Below are 21285 nucleotides of genomic sequence, written 5' to 3'. Positions count from 1 at the left end.
CACAGCATTCCTGTTAACCTCACCCATTGACCAGAAAGTCTTTAGAGTTGAGGAAATGAGCCTAGAAATGTTTTAATCCAAACGGGGGACAGACATGCTCAAACTAATCCTTCTGAATGCTCTGCTCACAGTAACACGCCCTATAGACGAGCCGCGCTGCAGCTTTACAGAGACTGGCATGTAATGGATACACGGTGCTTTAATGCTATCCCCCTCCTATCCGAGTGGATGTGGGATTTGAGAGGTGATTTACAAATGCAGAAATAATAAGATGCTTGGTTCAACAGCAGTGTGCAATCCCTTGAAGTGTATGCGTTAAGCTCTCTGCATAGTGTTAGACCTTATCCTGCAGCATATTTCCCCTTCAGCCTTATGACAAAATGTGTCATCTATTCTCATTTGTGTGTGAATGAGTCAAGAAGGACTGTTCGTTTGGTTTCCTCCCATAGCAGGTGGCTAGAGGATAATCCAGGTAAAGTCACTGCAAAGTGGAGCTGGAGGGATTGATAGAGGAAGGGGGAGGGTGGATGTGTTGGCCTTTGCATGGATGACCAAGGCTAATTCTGGCCTCCTAATCCCACTTCCATCCACCCTCCCCCTCGTCCTGCTGTTAACTCCATGGTGAGGAGCAATTGACGCCCAGGTAGACCTTACTATCTCTTGCACACATAGGACTTAACCCACCCAAGCGTCCTAGGGAGAAAGGGGGAACAGGTGAATATCTGCTAGCACCATTGATGAATAGCTAACCTGGGTGTCCAGAATAGCTAACACACCTGTGTGAAGCTCACTGGAGAATGTAGCGCAGCCCTCCAGTCAAGCCAGAGGAAACACACCACCATGGGAGAAGCTCAAAAGGTAAGTGAGTTGATCTAGAGCAGGACCAAATGTGAACATTTACTGGTTCAAACATTGTACAGTTGTTATAATGAAAAAAATAAAGGGTTTAAAGTATTTCTTTTAAATGACTTGGGTTGTCAAATAATTTTGATATATAAAGCGCTCGAGCAGATATATATAGATCCAATTGGAAACTCCAGTGCCCTTTGAGCTGCAGTTAATCACTTTGTAGTACCTACCACTGTGAATCAAATATTTGAAACTACAGGGCTTCTTGTTAGTGTGTGGCTTGAGCTTTGCTACAGGCTAATTACGCTAAACTGTGCACTGTTATATGAATGAATTAACACAAATGTTTTTGTGTTTTTTTTAAATTAACCAATAGATTAAGTCTGACAGGATGGGGGTGCTTCGCAGTAGCTCCATAGTGGATGGAGCCAGACGGGCATGCCTGTGTTCAATGGGTTTGGATATAAGCAAAGCTTGGACTTGAAATCAAAGATCAGTAGGGAAACATTTTCATGTAGTAGTGTTACAAAGTATGTCAAAGAAACTACACTCGTGTTTTTTTATGGTAAAATTCTAGGTTTCACAGAACATTATGTCCTGATGTACTGTTGAATTCCAAACCTAATCAGAAATCCAGCCAGAACATCCAATAACAAAACCTTACTATGATTCAGGGTAACTTGTTTCATATAATCCCAAAAAGGTTGTGTCCTTCAAATACTAATGGATATTTTGAATTTTTCAACAAGTTCCTGGTCTGTCCCATCCTTCTACACCCAAATCCTCCATCCTCACCCTTCCTACATGCAGGGCTTGCTCTCTGTCGTTGAGAAACTGAAGGGATCCACGGAGCAAGAAGTCAGGATAGTTCTTCTTGGCTTGGACAATGCTGGCAAGACCACACTCTTGAAGAGTCTTGCCTCTGAGGATGTGAACACCATCACACCAACCCAGGTTAGTGGAAAACTTTCTCAGGCACACAAATGACTTTGAGGACAGTTGGTCGCAAAAAACCATTTCCACCATGACTGGCAAGCTGGCAGATGCTGCTTTAGTGTCCTTCATTTTAATTAACTTAAAAGTGAACAGCTTGACCACTTTATAACCTGATGTCCATCATCAGGTGTACTTTAGGTATACAAGGTACATCTGCCATTCATATTTCATAAATCAATAAGGTCCACTTTTTTAATTGCCGATGCGTTTGCTCCTTCATGTGAAAATATGATGGGTCTGTCTTGTCAGCATTATAAGAGGAAGGGGGATTGTACCTAATCTTGTAAGACCAGCTAAACCAGTACACTCTGTTGCAAAGTAATGGGATCCAGATGACCTTTGCTTTCTTAACACGCTATGAAGTGAATTTTTAAAATAAACAATCTTCTCTCTGCAGGTGATAAATGTTGGATTTACATGATATTACCTTATATTAGTAGGATCTGTCATTTGTCAGCATTACTGCACTTGTTTAACCTCTTATTTAATCGTCAAACACCTTTTTCCTGCATCACTCTGATGAGACATAGAGCAGATCATAGTCAACATCAGCTTACATTGAAGTTTGCTATTGTAATAGTCACTCACCACAGAGTTAAATCAGACTGGCTGTGTAAACACACACTGACTGTGTTTGATCTGTGGAGTCTTATCCTCCTCAACTGACCCCTTGGGATAAAATTGTTATACGACCTGACAGACTGAAACAAGAAGGTGCTCTGCATTATGAAAAACGTCTGGGGATTAACACACTGACCATTTCCTCCCAGAGACTCAGGGCGCATCTGCGCTCCTTTTTATCTGACAGTGTTACAGTACAGAATAATTAATATACCGTTCATTCATCATAAACATTTGTGCTTGCTGACATGATGAATTGTAATCTAAACAGTTGCTAGATGTTCTGTACTAGAACTGTGTTCATTTGAAAGAACACTGACTCCATCTCTGCATTCACACCAGGGCTTCAACATAAAGAGTGTTGCATCTCATGGCATGAAACTCAATGTTTGGGACATTGGAGGACAGCGGAAGATCAGGGCCTTCTGGAAAAAGTACCTGGAAAACACAGATCTGTTGGTAAGAGTACTTTTTATTTTCCTAGGGCCCATTTATATACAGTTAAAAAAAACAAGGAGTTAATATTAATTACAGCACAAAGAAACAATGCATTACATTTATGTTCAAGACAGAATGTCACATTATGCACATGTTTAGTCCCCTAGTTGCATGTCAATGGAGTAAGTTACTAATGCTGTGGAAAATGTTGGGCCCAGAATGATCTCTGAAAGATACAGTTAGAATTTTTTTTCTTCATGCAGATTCATGGCAACTTATTTGTCTTTTCAGATTTATGTCATCGACAGTGCAGACAAGAAACGTTTTGAGGAGACTGGACTGGTGAGCCTGATGCACAACAGTTTTTTTCTCCATGCAAATATTCACAAAGATACACATGGACTATAACTCACTAAATTTTTAAAATCAACATACTGTATATGAAAGTCTAATCTGTGTGTGTGTGTGTATATGTGTGTGTGCGTGCGTGCATGCGTGCGTGCGTGCGTGCGTGCGTGTGTGTTTGTTTTTCTTTGAGTGTGTGTGTGTGTGTGTGTGTGTGTGTGTGTGTGTGTGTGTGTGTGTGTGTGTGTGTGTGTGTGTGTGTGTGTGTGTGTGTCTCTCTGCAGGAGCTGTCAGAGCTGATTGATGAGGAGAATCTAAAGGGCGTTCCTGTGCTCATCTTTGCCAATAAGCAGGACCTGGCCACAGCGTCTCCGGCCAGTGAGATTGCTGAGGGACTCAACTTGCATACCTATCGGGATCGTGAGTGGCAGATTCAGGCCTGCTCTGCTGTGTCTGGGGAGGGAGTTCAGGTCAGATATGGATTCAGCTTTGATCTATGGATTCTTCCCTAGATGAAACTTAATTAACCACATAGAAAAGCTCCTAGTCTAAAGCTCTGCAATTGAAAATACAATACAATTCTTGTAACATAGATTTTTTATTTCTATCAGCCTCTTTAATTTGTCAGTTTGACTGCTTTCTATCATCAAACTATGGAATTGGTTTAGTTTGATTTTCATTTGCCCCACAGGATGGAATGAACTGGATCTGCAACAACATTGTGAATAAAAAGAAGGGAACCACCTCCTAAATAGTGCTAACAGAGTCAGAAGTCCAGGATCACAAAAGGGACTGAAAACATTTATTTTACATCAACATACCTCACATGTCATAGATCCTGCTCCCCCTCATGGATTTCCAAGATAATTCCGTTTTTATTAGGGGGTTTTGACTATTTTTCAAAAACAGCTAATTTAAAGACAGATTTTAGATACGAGTTTATTTGTCCTATCTGGAAAAAAAGATGTTTTTGCTCCTGTTATTTTAAAGCTCTTTGGGGAATTCTTAAACATCACAAAAAAACCCCAAAAAAAACAGTCTGAGTATGTAACCATGTAGACCTGGTAGGGTTTGTCAGTTTCATAGGCAAAGGTTCAGTGTGAGTGTTATGTGTGTGTTTTCAGATTTTTGACAATAAAATAATTAGTAATTCCTGCTACTTCTCTTTCTTGTTTTCAAAAATAAATGTAAGCACCAGTAATGAAATTCTCCAAAAATGCATGCATGCATAAACGTAGCTTTTTGTTGGTCAAATAAGAGATTTAAATATCGACAGAAAGGTTATAAATGTGAATATAAATCCCAACACTTCCATAAGTAACTGGAGGAACAAAACCGAGTTGATCTACTGCTACCCAACTGTCAACATTATTTTTTTTCTACGAGGCAATGACAAGCACTTATGTCGTACAGCTAGAGAGAGACTAATTGAAAAACAGCATAAAAGGGAAGAGGCTTTACAATGATGTATGACACAGCAGAATGAGATTTCAAATCTTCAAGGCACAGTAGAACAAATACAGCAGGAAATTACATGCAGAGTTTGACTAATTTACACCAGGTAGACTTTTTATCAAAACATTGTTTTACATGATAATTCTATCATCTATCATGCAGCCTGTCTCGCAGCAATGTGTCTTAATGTGTTTCAGGATCCTTTTTGACAGATTTAATCGTCCATATGATGCATTTAATGTCCTGCTGAGACTGCTGGATGTTCTACCAGCAGAAATATAAATAGTCGACATCTTGTGAGCAACTTTGAAGTAAAAATCCATTCTCTCCCTTTCATAATGAGAACTACAGATAAAGATTGTTGTAATTTTTATGATACCAGAAAAATTTCTCAGTCTTTGCCCACAAATGCATGATCTCCAGTGGTTTGTCAATGGTTTGATGGCTCACACAGCCATGTGGTCCTGCTCCACATTTTTACCTTTAGGACGAATCTTAGCTTCAGACTCTTCTCAGCTGCAGTTGGATTTAATGGATCTTTTGTGTCTGTTGTCTGGAGCTGTAATTAACCATCTGAAAGCACTCTAAAATCAAATCAGCTGGCAGGCTTTGTCCTGTGTCCTCTTTTACATTAAATTATGGTAATTCTTTTTTTTTTCCTTTGTTCTGTTGTCTTGCATTTTGTGTTGAGAGGGAAAGCATTTCTCTAGTGTACTTGCTGTAGATGCTACTAAAAAGAAGAAATACTTTGGCATCACCATACCAACTGAAATTTGGTGTAAATCCTGCAAAAATTTTGGCATCACTGTGAAACAGCACAGCAGAGGGTGTAGAGTCATTTAAAACTTGTGCTAAAGAATCCTTATGGCTGTTTGACAGAGACCAGAGGGTGCAGAGGCTGGGCTGGAGACATGCTTTGATTGTTGGTGCTGTTGGTACCGATGGGGGGCAGTATTAGAGAGGCTGCTTAGTCTCAGAACTGATGAGGAGGCTGTGCTCTTCAAAACAAAACTGCTTTTACACGCTCTACAGTCTCCAAAACATTATCCCTAAGTTCAGTTTTCAGTGGCCCCATACTATAATTTTGCACAGTTTAAGATGAACACTACTTTCTGGATGAATTAGCTTTGTTTTAAAGTAATTTCTGTGGCAGCGTTATGGTATTTGTTTTGTGCTTATTTCCATCAAATTCACCATTGGTCATTACCACCTCTTAAAGTCCCCTAATGAGAAAGATTGAAGACATATTCATATTGACATGATGTCACCTCCAAGCTAGTGGCCCCTCAGCAGTAGTTGCCATGGCAACCCTCTCAAGCTTATTCATGGTCTGCCACCGCTCTTCTTCAGTACACCAGCACTCTCTCTTGTCCTCCATTTCTTTCATTTTCCCAAGCTGTGTTCATCAAAAGGAATCCTGAGACCTGCTCAGAGGCTGGAAAACAGCTCATTCCAGGTACGGACAAAAGACCGAGTCTGCATTTGATCGTCTGTGAGGAAATTCAGCCTCCTAATTTTGTAAAACTTCAGGGATGTTGCTAAATTCATTCATTCATTCATTTTCTGCTGCTTCATCCGTCGTAGCGGGTCACGGGGAGCTGGAGCCTAACTCAGCTGGCATAGGGCATGAGGCGGGGGACACACCGGGCACAACGCCAGTGCACCGCGGTGCTAAATTCACTAATACAGTATTAAGTTTGTGGTATACTGTTGCACAGAAATTATAATGTGTTGAAATTTGTAAGTTCCTTCATCATTTGAAATAATTACCTTTAATTCCTCTTGAAAATATATTGCATTCTATTAATCTGTTTATCTATGCAGGTGGCAAACCAAGTAAGCAGCAGCAACGAAGTATTCCCAACATCCTGAGGGTGCACATCCCCGGATCATGCCTGAAGTCACCCACTTGGTTGCCATGAAGTTACCCACAGTGACTTTTCCACCCAGTTTTAATTCTACCCCAACTACCTCCAAGCTGCTGACCACAACAACGCTGCTCCCATGGGAGGAGGTGCACATGCAAATACACACTATCTTGATCGTAATCATTTTTTGTGTGGTCTGCCTCCTGCTGCTGCTTGCCCTCCTGTATGCCTTCTGCTTCCACTGCTCCATTGGTTCATCACCTAAAGACATGCAGAGTGCCAACAGGTGCAGCCTGGAACGTGAGGACGCCACCTACAAGTGCAGTTCTTCTGATAATCAGTCACTCGGGCACATGATCTAACTGAAAAAACTCGACTGGTAATATTGACTGTCCACCACTGTATTTATTTTAAGTTTACTTTAGCTCATGTTTCTTTGATATTGATTTTTTTTTACACTAGACAATAAGCTAAGCTAAAATTCAAGGACATGAAAGGATTATGTTATATTTTTTCGTAGAGATGCAGATACATACTAATGCATGTCAAGTAGCTCAGAGATACAATTTAAAAACATATCTTATGTACAGTTGTTTACAGGTGAAGTAAAATGTATTTGTGAGTCTGAATACTGTGGTGTGTTGGTGACAACAAAAACAACAAACTGATTTACTCATGGTTCAGCAGTTATTTTGCTTTATTCCCACCACTTGGTTGACAAGTATTTACATGCTGCCATGGTGTTGTGTACCTGACAAGTCTGCTGTAAACAAGGATTTAGGTGAACATTTCAAATCTATGAGGTGGAACAGAGCAAACGGTGCAAGAACTCACTGAGTTTGTGTGCAGCTGAATTGTGTGGCTGAACTGTGTACTAAATCATGTAATACAAGTTACTGCAAAATTGGCAATTAGTGGCGATGGCTTTGAGGTGACGGATGTGAGGCACAGTTGAAAAAGTGGCTGCTGATTTTAAGACTTCTGAAGCTCTAAGGTAGTTGATCATAGTGTGAATTACAAAAAGCAAACGTGACTTATTTTTTCCATTATCAGAGGTTAATAAGCAATGTTGTGCGAAATAACACAACATGAGGCAACTAAATATTTCAAACATTAATAGTCCATGTACAAACAACAGGTCCGTAGACAAAATCAGGGCAAAAACTTCTCCAAAATGGCAAAAATAACAGCAAAACTGCATTCCTGTCTGGCATCTGGACTATATTCCACGCTGGGAGTGAGTTGTACAAAAAGAAAAGAGAAGTGCTTTAGAAACAATACTACTATCATGAACTTTCATTTATGATACAGTGCACATGGCACTCTTGGAGCAGCGGGAGTCACAGGAGCTATCACAAGACTCCATGATGGAGTCTCTCCCATCAAACTTAGGTGAGTCCATTCCCAGGTGAGGGTCCTGCAGGCCGTCCTGCAAAGCATCCTTATAGTGGGACTAAGGAAGGAACAGCTCAATTCATCATACTGATAACAACACACTAAATGTAAAAATAGCTTATGGTAACCAAAGAAGGGAACCACACTGACAGGCTTTAAAACAGAAAATATAAGTAGTTTGAGTTCAATCAGAAGTCATTAAACATTCAACAATCAACAAGTTTAGACACACTTCTCACCTTTTGAACCGTCATCTCCTCCACGTGGCAATCCTCCATTGACTCCTCCAGAGAATGGCCTGAAATCTCCATCTTCATACGATGGGAGCGAATAGACTTAACATCATCTTCAGCCTCCCCTGCAACCCCTGGAAAAACCTGAGGGTAATATTTTAGGGAGAGTCAAGGAACCGGGGATAATGATGCTTATGTTGAAGCAAATGACAATGAATGTCATTAAAACATATATTAGTTGAATTTTTACCTGTCCCTCCTCATCCCCTGTTGCTTCAGGGCTGGATAAGGTGGCCTTGGTGATGGCTTTACTGATGGTCTGGGTCTCAAACTGAGGACAAGCTGCCTGAGCATTACCGTCTTTGTCTCTCTTTCCTTTTAGCCAGTACGTCTCAATTTCAACGTTCCCCTAAAAGTGGACAAGAGAAAAAAAACATTATAAATTTAGCTTTGAGCGTAAGGGTTCCTGGCACATGTAGGAATATTCAATGACACATTTTATCTACAGTTTCTTTCATGATGGAAACAGAATGGTAGTCTCAGTAGTTAAAAGTGGCTGATGAAAAGTGAGTCTTGCTTTCTTGAGATTGACCCTTGCCATCAGCTGCCTGAGAAACCTTAGTGAATCGATTTTCTGCCATGAAAATACAGCCTCATATTTAGACCCTATGATAAAAAAGACTGGCAAATGAACAAGTAAGCTGTAATTAAGAGCTTTGAATGAACCCTATGTGGAACATGCAGAGCAAAGACCTTAAAAGTTATAGTTTTTTTACACACAACCTGCTTCTGAAAAAATGCTCTGAATACAATCACATACTTCATTAAATGATAAATCTCACACCGCCCTTTCTTGTGTACCCCCACCTGTGATTAATTGAACTGTTTACCTGTCAAGTCTTCAAAGCAGAAAGTTTTTCTGAAATATCCACAGTTTTCTCATTTTTTTCTGCCCGTTTTCAGTTTTTGCCTCTGCCAAGGAGATTACGTGTTTGCCAGTATTGGTGTGTTTCTCTGGAGGCAGGTTTGTTCCAATAGTAGGAGTAGTCAAATGGTAGCATTAGTGAAAAATAGTATTCTGGTAGTCACAATGTAGCCGCAAGAGGACACAAGCCAGTGTCTTATTGTGCCGGTCCCAAGCCCGGATAAATACAGAGGGTTGCATCAGGAATGGCATCCGGCGTAAACTTTTGCCAAATCAAAGTTGCGAATCAAACCTATGACTTCTATACCGGATCGGTCGAGGCCCGGGTTAACAACGACCGCCGTCGGCGCTGTTGACCTACAGGGCGCCGGTGGAAATTGGATTACTGTTGGTCTAAGAAAGAGAGGAGGAAAGTGCGTTCGCACTTTGATGAAGTGATGCAGAGCATGCCTAGAAGTGAGAGAGTTGTCATTGATGGAGACTTCAGAGAACATGTTGGTGCAGGAAACAGAGGTGATGAGGAGGTGATGGGCAGGTTTGGTATCCAGGAGAGGAACGCAGAAGGACAGATGGTAGTTGACTTTGCAAAAAGGATGGAAATGGCTATAGTGAATACTTTCTTCCAGAAGAGGCAGGAACATAGGGTGACCTATAAGAGTGATGGTAGGAGCACACAGGTAGACTACATCTTGTGTAGACGGTGTAACCTGAAGGAGATCAGTGACTGCAAAGTAGTGGTAGGCGAGAGTGTAGCCAAACAGCATAGGATGGTGGTGTGTAGGATGACTCTGGTGGTGAGGAAGATGAAGAGGACAAAGGCAGAGCAGAAGACGAAATGGTGGAAGCTAAAAAAGGAAGAGTGTTGCATGACTTTTAGGAAGGAGTTAAGACAAGCTCTGGGTGGTCAGGAGGTGCTTCCAGATGACTGGACAACTACAGCTAATGAGATCAGGGAGACAGGTAGGAGAGTACTTGGTGTGTCATCTGGAAGGAAAGTAGATAAGGAGACTTGGTGGAATGAGGAGGTACAGGAATGTACAGAGAAAGAGGTTAGCTAAGAGGAAGTGGGACACTGAGAGGACTGAGGAGAGTAGACAGGAGTACAGGGAGATGCAGCGTAAGGTGAAGGTCGAGGTAGCAAAGGCCAAACAAGAAGCTTGTGATGACTTGTTTGCTAGGTTGGACAGTAAGGAGGGAGAAACTGATCTATACAGGTTGGCAAGACAGAGACAGAGATGGGAAGGACGTGCAGCAGGTTAGGGTGATTAAGGATAGGGATGGAAGTCTATTGACAGGTGCCAGTAGTGTGATGGGAAGATGGAAAGAGTACTTTGAAGAGTTGATGAACGTGGAAAATGAGAGAGAACAAAGACTAGAAGACGCAACTGCAGTGAACCAGGAAGTAGCAAAGATTAGTCAGGATGAAGTGAGGAGGACACTGAAGAGAATGAAGAGTGGAAATGCAGTCGGGCCTGATGATATACCTGTAGAGGTTTGGAAGTGTCTAGGAGAGGTGACAGTAGAGTTTCTGACTGGGTTGTTCAACAGGATCTTAGATAGTGAGAAGATGCCTGAGGAATGGAGAAGTGTGCTGGTACCCATTTTTAAGAACAAGGGAGATGTGCAGAGTTGTGGCAACTGCAGAGGAATAAAGATGATGAGCCATACAATGAAGTTATGGGAAAGAGTAGTGGAAGCTAGACTAAGGGCAGAAGTGAGCATTTGTGAGCAGCAGTATGAGTTCATGCAAAAAAAAGAGTACTACAGATGCAGTATTTACTTTGAGGATGTTGATAGAGAAGTACAGAGAAGGCCAGAGGGAGCTGCATTGTGTTTTTCTAGATCTGGAGAAAGCTTATGACAGGGTGCCCAGAGAGGAACTGTGGTATTGTATGAGGAAGTCTGGAGTGGCAGAGAAGTATGTTAGAGCGGTGCAGGACATGTATGAGGACTGTAAGACAGTGGTGAGGTGTGCTGTAGGTGTGACAGGGGAGTTCAAGGTGGAGGTGGGACTGCATCAGGGATCAGCTCTGAGCCCCTTCTTGTTCGCTATGGTGATGGACAGGCTGACAGATGAGGTTAGACAGGAATCTCCATGGACTATGATGTTTACAGATGACATTGTGATCTGCAGTGAGAGCAGGGAACAGGTGGAGGAGAAGCTAGAGAGGTGGAGGTTTGTCCTGGAAAGGAGAGGAATGAAGGTTAGCCGCAGTAAGACAGAGTACATGTGTGTGAATGAGAGGGACCCAAGTGGAAGAGTGAGGTTACAGGGAGAAGAGATCAAGAAGGTGGAGGATTTGAAGTACTTAGGGTCAACAGTCCAGAGCAATGGAAAGTGTGGAAAAGAGGTGAAGAAGTGTGTACAGGCAGGATGGAACAGGTGGAGAAAAGTGTCAGGTGTGAATGTGTGATAGAAGAGTTTCAGCTAAAATGAAAGGAAAGGTGTACAAAACTGTGGTGAGACCAGCAATGTTGTTTGGTCTAGAGACAGTGTCACTGAGGAAAAGACAGGAGACAGAGCTGGAGGTAGCAGAGATGAAGATGCTGAGGTTCTCTTTGGGAGTGACCAGGAAGGATAGGATCAGGAATGAGTACATCAGAGGGACAGCACATGTTAGAGGTTTTGGAGATAAAGTCAGAGAGGCCAGACTGATATGGTTTGGACATGTCCAGAGGAGAGATAGTGAATATATTGGTAGCAGGATGCTGAGTTTTGAACTGCCAGGCAGGAGGCCTAGAGGAAGACCAAAGAGGAGGTTTATGGATGTAGAGAAAGAGGACATGAAGGTAGTTGGTGTGAAAGAAGAGGATGCAAAGCACAGGGCTAGATGGAGGCAATTGATTCGCTGTGGCGACCCCTGAAGGGAAAAGCCGAAAGGAAAAGAAAAAATATGCTGGTAGTCATATTTAAAAGTTCTATTAAGGGGATATTGCTTAAAGCACGATACAATGAAAAAAAATTACTTCCAGTGCGAGTTGCTAGAATCAAATTCAGAAGCTTGTACTTCCAAAACGCAATAAGTGGATCAAGTAAAATAATAATTCACTGTTGTGTTACTTATTTCACATCACTATAGGTCACAGAGGGGCAACTGACAAAATGATCTTTTATCTATGCCTGTGATACAGTGAGCCAAGGATTGTATATCGATTGTATATCAAGACATATTTATAATAGAGTAAATGATTGCTAATACATGGATAGAATATTTTATTTTCATGTGGGTTGTGTGACTTTTTCTAAATGGCATATACTGGCACGTGTAAGCAGCATTCAGACAAGCACACATGATCAATGATACATACTGTGTGCATGCAAATCACATTAAATGCATGCTGCTGGTGTAGATGTTGTGTTAAACAGTGCTGACCCCTGACCTTGATGGTAATGATGCCCCTCCTTTCAAAGATAAAGTGACTTCCTTTTAGATGTTCATAGGTGGCGCTGCTCAGCTGAATATGCATTTCCTGGAAGGGATAAGTTAATAAAAAAACAATTTTGATTACTTTTATCATGCTTTACTTCTTTAGGGGTGATTCTGTGCGAGAATAATAATAATCTTTCTTCCAGTATCAATTCCTACTTTTCCGTTGCTCTCCATGGCAGATGCAGTGTGGACGGTGTCACCATGAAGGCCATAACGTGGCATCTTATGACCCACCACACCTGCAACAACCATTCCAGAGTGGATTCCTGCAACAGGAATAACAGATGATAATCTACGCTGTCAAACACTGACATAAACAACCAAATTGGTCCATGAACATCTTACCCACCAACACGAATCTGTATATTGTTGCCATTGGAGGGGTCTTTCAGGTGGTCGATGGAGCGAACCATATCCAGGGCCATGTCACAAATATTGTGTGCATGATATTTTGTCTTCTCCGGAGCCCCAGCTACAACCATGTAAGCATCTCCAATAGTCTCAACCTGAATAAACACAGGTACAGCAGCTGATACAAAGCGGCAGTAATGTATGCAGTAAATTTAACAAAATGAAGTCTGTTAAAACCTTGAAGACGCGGTGCTTCTCACTGAGCGTGTCAAACAGTGTGTACATGGTGTTGAGCATGGAGACCACTTGCATTGGAGTGATGTGGCTGCAAATGCGAGTGAATCCCACAACGTCGCTGAAAAGAATGGTCACGTCTGGGAACACCTGGGAGAAGAGAAGAAAGATGATGAGCAGGTAGCACGATATTCTGCACACATACAGAAGTGACAGAAAGTAGGCTCCAGTGAGCCATTGTTGGTGATTGTGTTAGTAACATTCCCAGTAATAATAGTCACTGAAATTCATGGCTAAATGCAGCAATGGTAGTGAAATTGATCTGTGATTACATAGTTCATCAATTAATACTAATTTAGTTACAATGGGGGTATCAGAGATAAGCTGTAGTAACATTGGTCTCAATTCAGAGATATTGGATCTTGACTGGACGAGTCAAGAGTGAAGGTATAAGTTTATTTGAGGTCGAATTATCCAATGAGCACCAGTCATGTGTAAGTATATCTAGGGCCCAAAAATACTGATATGTTGAGATAAACCACAAGACATCCCCTAAAACAACACCCAAAATGCCAAATAGTAGACGGTATGGTTAGAATGACACACCACAGCTGCTGAACATGTACAAATATGTGTATTAACAGTATGGATATTCAAATTCTACAAGGGAACATAAAACAAATATTTGTTCTTATCCTCAGAATTTCTGAAGAAAATTTTAAGTTTTTGCCTGTGAATAAAGCTAGGCAGGGTTTCAAAGAAATGTTCAATTTGACTCTGCATGTTCCAAATTAAATTTCACCTGTGCTCAAGTTTCTGTTACTGTAGTGGTAAAATGCAGCTACTGAAGCAGAATCCAAATCAGAATCTTAGCTTTTAAAATTCTGGTCATTCCAAACTCTACTTTTGATAACTGTGTGTTGGACTTCCTGATGTTCAGTTTCTCCCTGGACCAATTTCTCTCTGAATATAACTGAAAGAATCTTCCCATAATTTCATATAGATTTTGTCCGTAGGTCTTTGTAATTATACAGTTTGGAAAATCACTAGCAAAAGACGTATCAAGACAAAATATTTTCAATTGACATGAAACAATGTAGTATATTCAACAGTGTATTTGTGTCTGGTTATATCACACTAATAATCACTGGCTAACTCTGGCATCTACTGTATGCAACACTATTTAAAATCCTGACCTCACAAGTGTTCACTGCTGGCTCTCCTTTGCGCAGTCTTTTAGCCACTGGCTTGGGTATCATCCTGTACAAAAGGTCATCAGTCTTTTTCATCTCATAGTCCAACATCTTCATGCTCTCCTCCAGCTTACTGGACTTCTTTTGCTCCTGCGAGGACAATGAGAAGAACAAAGAATGAAACTCTAGGTGTTTATTCTATTTCTTTCAACCCTGGTCCACAGGTGATGCTGGGTCTGTGTAGTGAAAAGAGTCAGCATTGCTTTATGCAGAGTAACACGTGAACTGTTAACACTAATAAAATGCTGGTGCTGTACAGAGAAGATTGAACCTGTATGAGAGCTCTTTTGAGCTCCTCTGACTGCTGCGTGCCCGCCAGCACCAGGTCCCTGCTGGAGTCGTGCATGCTCAGGTCATTGATGTAAAGGCCAGTTTTAAACATAGCACCCAGGCTCTCCATCCTAGAAACACATACACACACACACACAGACACACACACACACACACGCACGCACGCACGCACGCATGCATACACACACACACACACACACACACACACACACACACACACACACACACACACTTATAGACAACTGGCACTGGTAGTATCAATAATCAGTGCCTGAAAATAAAAGGTAATCACTCTGGTATGTGTTGTTTGTAGTTTTCTGTATATCGTAAGTAAGATAATTCATATGACTATGATTTAATATTTAAGTAGTTTAATCATCATGGACATTAAAGCATTTACTTGCAAAGTGTTTTAGAGGACAGAAATGTTTTGTTAATGTACTTAAAACACTCTTGGTAGCAAACGGGTTCCCATTAAGCTCACAAGAGCTGCACTGTCTGATTACAAGCTAATTAGCAGCTCATTTCATGCATGGTAAGTGCTGTTAAAATGGGCCCCTGATTTGATTCACTGCCCAGGCTTTTATTTCCAACCTTGTAATTCAGTTTGGCTCTTGCTGCTTTTTAGATTGTTTTGTTTTTCAACTGCAGGATTTTAATAAAGATCTATGTCTATGGGTGGCTGTTTGCATGTGTGTGTTTTGTGTGTCTGGCCCATACACAGGGGTTCCCAGGAAGATGATGGACTCCCACTCTGGCATGTATCTCATTTGTCCTTTTAGTTTCAGGCAGCGGCTCCCATCGCCCCAGCTCTCCATCGCATTAGCACTATTACCGTCTAAAAGAGGAGCATGATGAAATTCCACCAAGACAACCTTTTTAGAGCTGTTAAATTCAGCAGAAGATAATCACCATACTGTGTTACCAATGTCATTCTAATGGATTCATCTGTTTAGCATGATAAAGGAGTGGTCTGACATTTTATAAAATAAAGATTTATTTGGCAGTGAGAAGAGAGGCTCAATAAAAGCCTCCTAGTGTGATACAGGGGCCTGTACTCACAAACATATATGTATGCATGTGTTTGAATCATTAGCTAGAGTGTGCATTCTTAATTTCCCTTCGGGGATCAAACCAGTATATAAAAATTTTTTAAAATAAAAATAAAAAAATTGGGTCAATACTATGTTCAATATGACTCTAGTGTCCATTATTGTAACCTAGCATTAAGGCTAGTAATGGACAGGGAAAAGCTAACCTGGGTCTGTCTAAAAATGTTGATAGTTCACGGCCCTTGTAAGGTTTTCTTGCTAAGGTTTTGTTTTTTTTAACTCCTGCACATTTTACAACCGTCAAACCATATTGTCTCTTTTTCACCTTTTCTTCATGCACATTAAACATAACAGAACATCATGAGAGAACTGGTGGTGATGAAGACAAACTCAACTCACGTTTGACAGTTAATGTTTCCTTTTCACATGAACACATTACAATGACAACAGCTGGCAGGCAACCAGAAGAACATTCTGTGCCTGCAGGAAACAACTCTCCATACTAGAAGGTGGCTCTTTCTGGCAGTCAATGGATACAAGAAGATGTACAATTGTGGAAACACACACTGAATGACAGGATTTGTCATTAGATGATGAATGAAATACTAATATTGCAACATGAGTGGGCATACAGTAGCTGCTGTCTTTCATAACTTACAAATTTCTTCTTTTACATTGATTTGCAATTACATGAACAACCAGAGTAAAGTAAATCAGAATAATTTCTCAACTCATGGTACTGCTGCCAATTAATTTAAGCAATGTTGGCTGAAATTCCACCGACACTGATTGACAGGCATCACTGGTTAAGGACACACCAACAAAAGTACAGCCAAAGCACACAAATGGCCTTGATACACAGAGATGCTGGTAGGCGGATTACTTGCTCTCAACGAGAAAACAAATAAGCTTATTTCCAAGCTTGTCAAAGTCTTGCCTTGAAGTGAGCTTATTTTTATTTTAACATGCATCTATCTTTTAATAGATTTTCATTTGTTCTTTGCGTGTATGCTCAGGTATTGCTATTTTTCTTCTCAAATAATAAAAATGTCATGACCTTTGTAATCATCTCCAATGATGGACTGGAAAGCCATGAGCTCCACATCAACATCAGCAGACCGATTGGCATTGTCATAGTCAGAATCTGTGAAAAGGTTAAGGGTGAACTATCAGAGCCATAAACATTCACGGTCAATGCTCAGCTCTTCCTCAGTGTAACCAATTAAAAGGTTAAGTATATGTGGTTTAAAATTTAAACAGGAGCAAACAGCCAAGCAAATTTCTAAGTAAAGACATACAGACAATTGACCTCACATGCATACTAGTGAATGTCAATTCTCTGTGTTTTATTTTTTGATAAACTGCATATTTGATGCTCTGTCTATATATACAATAAGAGCTAAGATGACCTTTAGGAACAGTTTGGGTTTACATGCCTGTTCTATTGGGGTTTTTTTCGACATAACACGTGAAAAATCTCACTCGTTTAAATTATTTTGTTCTGGATGTCCTTTCGTGGAATATCTAGAGGCTGTGAATGTCATTTATTTTATCGTCAAATTAAATCAAGAAAAATAAATACATAAATGTGTAATACCTCTTAAACTCTAAACCCTAAATCAACCATACTATATTTAAGAGATAAGTGGCTGGTGTTGGAAATCTAGAAGACCATTTTATGTGCATATCTGTTCGTTTTGACTTAAACGTTAACTTTAAATGAAAATTTCTTTTTGCTAACGACTGCAGTGAATCTGATTTGACAACAATCCACTGAGTTCTTGCACACCAGAAACACACCCCTGCGAGTGTTTGCATGACTTCCACTCTTACTCTGGACTCGATTGTGAAGGTTCCTTTCTCTCTTCACCGGTTCCTTGGACATGATCTCAAATAGGTTGTTAGGGTGGGAGATGATCTGTGTGTGCAAATTGAAGATGATGTTTAAAATGCCCTTGCTGACACAGGGACAGGTGGAGATATGTCGTTACCATGTTCCAGGTGAACTCCACTAGGGGGCGAGCCAGCAAGAAGGCATCATTGATCTTCTTCCCATCTAGATCAGGGAAGACTGTGGCCAGGCCTGAGCCAACATTATGCACCACCATGTCCTAAAAAAAATCAAAGACCTGCAGTGATACCTCATTCTTTTAATGCTTCATTTAATTTCTTAATATCCCATGGTTGGTTTGCTGAGAAGGATTACCTCTCTGAAGACAATGTTGAAGGGGAAGACCTCAAAGAAGAAGTCTGAGGTAATGGGCAAAATCTCCTGCTCCTCCTCATCTTCCTTCATGATGTAGCGGTAGGCTGAGTTGTCAAAGTTTAACCTGCACACATACACAAATCAGAATGTCTAGTATTACAAACCGTGGCAGAACAAGTCTTAAGATGCTTTACTTAGTAATACTACAAAGCACAGAAGAATTAGAATTAAGAAAGTTAGTAATATTAATTCTGCTTATAATGACAGCTGTGACACAAAAAAGCTTTTGGCCACACAAACATTGTGTGGCAAAAACCACACAATGTTTGTGTGGCTAAAAATCTTTGGATGTTTTTGTAATTTTCTTTTCATGTTTTCCTTGTTCATTGTTTAGATATTGGATCTGTTTATGTCTTTGGCCTTGAAGTGTAATTTGAATTAAGCCTTCTGAGAATACCAGGAGGTATTTTTTTCTTTGGTGGAGATTAACAAGTGTTTTAAACGCAACAGGGAAACTAAATCATTCATTCAACTTCCGAACTGCTTCCGAAACTCTGTGCACGACACCAGTGAGTCTCGGAGCCACATAAAGACAGACACCCATGCACGCTCACACTCACACAATATGTCCAATTTGGAATGGCCAATTAACCTGAAGTGCATGTTTTTTGGAGGTGAGAGGAAGTCGGAGAATCTGGGGAGAACCCTCACAGACGCGGGGAGAACATGCAAACTCCACAGCGGGAGCGGGATGTGAACCTGGCGACAGCGCTACCCACTCCGGCACCGTGCCGCCCGGGAACCAAAGTGTTCAGTGATTTTTTTCAAAAAACATTTTATTATGCATCACAAATATTTGGAACCAAACATGTTTTACTCATGAGCAGTACTTGAGTAAAAATACTTTGTTGCCCTTCTAAATACCTTTCAAGTGTGTGTGTGTGTGTACATGAGTGCGTGTGTGTGTGTGTGTGCGTGTGTACCTCATGGTGACATGGGAGTAGTCTCCAACCATCTGCTCAGACAACACTTCCACGTGGATGTCGGTGTCGTAGAACTGTTTCCCCATTTGTCTCAGTTGACCCATGGCGTAGTGCAGGTACCCTTTGCGTTTACTCCTGTAGTTGTGAGGAAAGATGCCAGTAACATAGTACGTAATTACTTCTACAATTCTTCTTCTTCACATTGGTGCTCCTCCCTACATACCTGTAGTGGAGCGTGACTCCAGTGGCAGACTCCTCCTGGCAGAAAAAGGTTGGAGGTTGCACCTTGGGGTAGCTGAATCGAAGGTACTCATGGAGATTATCAAGGCCATTGACAAAGTCACGTACGTGACGGCCCAGCACCTGAGGGCAGAGGATGGGTCATGTTGCCCTGCTAAAGGCCTTTTTCATACATTTTAACCAGAAAGCGTTAACGACTACTTTTATCTGGAGAAAAGATTGATGACAAGATGATGTGGTAAGAGTTATTTTGGTTTGCACTTAAAACAGAGCAAAAATCATTTATGGCAAATCAGTATTTCTTGCCCACCATTTTTCTTGATCACTTACTGACAACGGAAAATTGTTTTTTAAGCATTAAGACATTAAGCCCATTATGAAACTCTTAATTCGTAATTCTTTCATACATGGCCCTGCAGAAATGGCAGACGGTTGATATTAATTTTATAAGCGACTACCAGAACTTGGTTCAATAATGCACAAAGTGCAGTGTCTGTACAAGAGTTCATTGTGGAAGGACTACACGTAGACAAAAACCTACTGATAATATTGTTATACTGATTTAACAGATTTTATTGTGTAATTTTAATAAATAAAAAAAAGTGATTGGCCTAGCCAAAATGTAAATCTCAATTGATTTCTCTAGTTAAATTAAAGGTTAAATAAAAATTAAGCAAGAAAAAATGATATACAGTATACATACATAACTTTCAAAAACTTCAACCATCAAAATGCTGCTGGATTTACTATCATGTTTAATGGTTTCCCAAATGTTCTGACAATTTTGAATCTGATAACAGTTTTCACCTTCAGGATCCTGTCATAGCCGTATTTCCCAACAAAACCCAGGAAATAGACACCCCAGGAGTTCATCAGCTCATTGTAGGGTGTTCCTGTCACTCCACTGGCTGCCTTTGCGATACGGGGAATCACACTCTCGCTGTACACCTGCAAACACAAACCCATCATCAGTGAGAAAAATATATACTTTGACAACAGGACTCTGACGCTCCCAGGAAGAAGCAGACGAAGTGAAAATAACTGACTTGCAACCATATCAGACAGACACAACTATATCAGTATTTAATACATGCAGGCAGAATTATATCATTTTTTCAGAAACACTGTACCTGGTGAGTAACAAAAGAGTGTAACCTGACATCTGCTCTCTCTCTGACCAGCTTCCATACATCATCTCCATATGACTCCTTGATGAAGTCATGAAGACTTTCACACAGCAGCCCGTACATTATGACTCTCTGGATTGACGCTTAAGTTGAGCATTAACAGGTCCGCAACTGATTGGTTCCCAGCAGTCCTCCAAAATCTGAAAGCAAACAAGAAAAGCTCACAGTGCTGTATCAATGGTTTTGTTTTCTCCTGCTCTCGATGCTACTGGGAAGATTTGAACTCTGGCAGACTAGTCATCCAAGTAAGGTTTCATCTGAAAGCCATCAGAGCTAACAGTTTTAAAGGGGTCCTCATTGCACAGGTTCTTGTGTCTCAATGGGGTTTTAGTGACAGCTGTCACAACCTGGTGGCTGTGCGCCTACCTGATGTGACAGGAACACACTTCAGAGGCCACCTCTCAAACACAGATGACACCAGTCATGAGAAATTCTTATTTCATTGTGCTGTTATTGTTCTTTCCAAGGAAATTGTTTATATGACTGATTTACCAATAAACAGAATGTCAAACTCAGTGACTAACTGTAACAATCAGCATGATGTCTTAAAGTGACAGATAGACTGTTATTACACACACAAGCCACCACAGTTGCTGAAATTGCATTTGCTTGAGGAAGTAATTAATTCACTGTGGTTTCTTTTTATGAAGCATAACTGCTTTTTATATTTAAAGGTCCCTTTAGATAAACCTTTAATGAACAGAATCCGTTCATCTTCAATAGTTTGTTTGCAGATGACTCTGAATGACTTCACATTTTATTTCAGTGGCTGGGAAGCTCCCCACTGGGAGCTTGTGGCATTACAGAGCAGGGCAGATGTGAAATCGATATCCAATCTCAAGAGGGATAAAGAAAATGCTTTTCCCCCTGCGGACTCCCGCCGAGCTCAATGAATCAATTTGTGTGGGGATGCTGCAAGATAAAGACCAGCT

General features: G+C 40.8%; 2 protein-coding genes across 3 annotated transcripts; one reads left to right on the top strand and one right to left on the bottom strand.

The window, feature by feature from the left end:
• Positions 1-597: 597 nt before the first annotated feature.
• On the top strand, positions 598-4378 carry arl3l1 (ADP ribosylation factor like GTPase 3, like 1). 2 transcript variants are annotated; one of them, XM_068325907.1, is made up of 6 exons: positions 598-858; positions 1660-1803; positions 2809-2925; positions 3196-3246; positions 3534-3719; positions 3941-4378. In XM_068325907.1, the coding sequence occupies exons 1-6, from the start codon at positions 841-843 to the stop codon at positions 3998-4000; spliced, it is 576 nt and encodes a 191-aa protein (XP_068182008.1). In that variant the 5' UTR covers positions 598-840; the 3' UTR covers positions 4001-4378. The 2 variants fall into 2 exon arrangements, with proteins under 2 accessions (XP_068182008.1, XP_068182007.1); XM_068325906.1 differs by lacking the exon at positions 598-858 and having other exon boundaries at positions 886-1803.
• Positions 4379-7872: 3494 nt separating this feature from the next.
• On the bottom strand, positions 7873-20416 carry LOC137603232 (soluble guanylate cyclase 88E-like). Its single transcript, XM_068326479.1, has 18 exons — positions 20297-20416; positions 19974-20114; positions 19150-19289; positions 18927-19061; positions 17944-18067; positions 17729-17848; positions 17571-17655; positions 16795-16881; positions 15406-15523; positions 14666-14795; positions 14338-14484; positions 13145-13291; positions 12906-13062; positions 12713-12822; positions 12507-12596; positions 8451-8609; positions 8207-8344; positions 7873-8025 (listed from the first exon to the last, which is right to left on the bottom strand). The coding sequence occupies exons 1-18, from the start codon at positions 20414-20416 to the stop codon at positions 7873-7875; spliced, it is 2301 nt and encodes a 766-aa protein (XP_068182580.1).
• Between the last annotated feature and the right edge of the window lie 869 nt (positions 20417-21285).

Source organism: Antennarius striatus, chromosome 10, assembly GCF_040054535.1.
Source record: "Antennarius striatus isolate MH-2024 chromosome 10, ASM4005453v1, whole genome shotgun sequence".
Taxonomy (NCBI): Eukaryota; Metazoa; Chordata; class Actinopteri; order Lophiiformes; family Antennariidae; genus Antennarius; species Antennarius striatus.
Note: the sequence above shows the minus strand (reverse complement) of the source record. Positions and strands in the feature narration are given on the sequence as shown.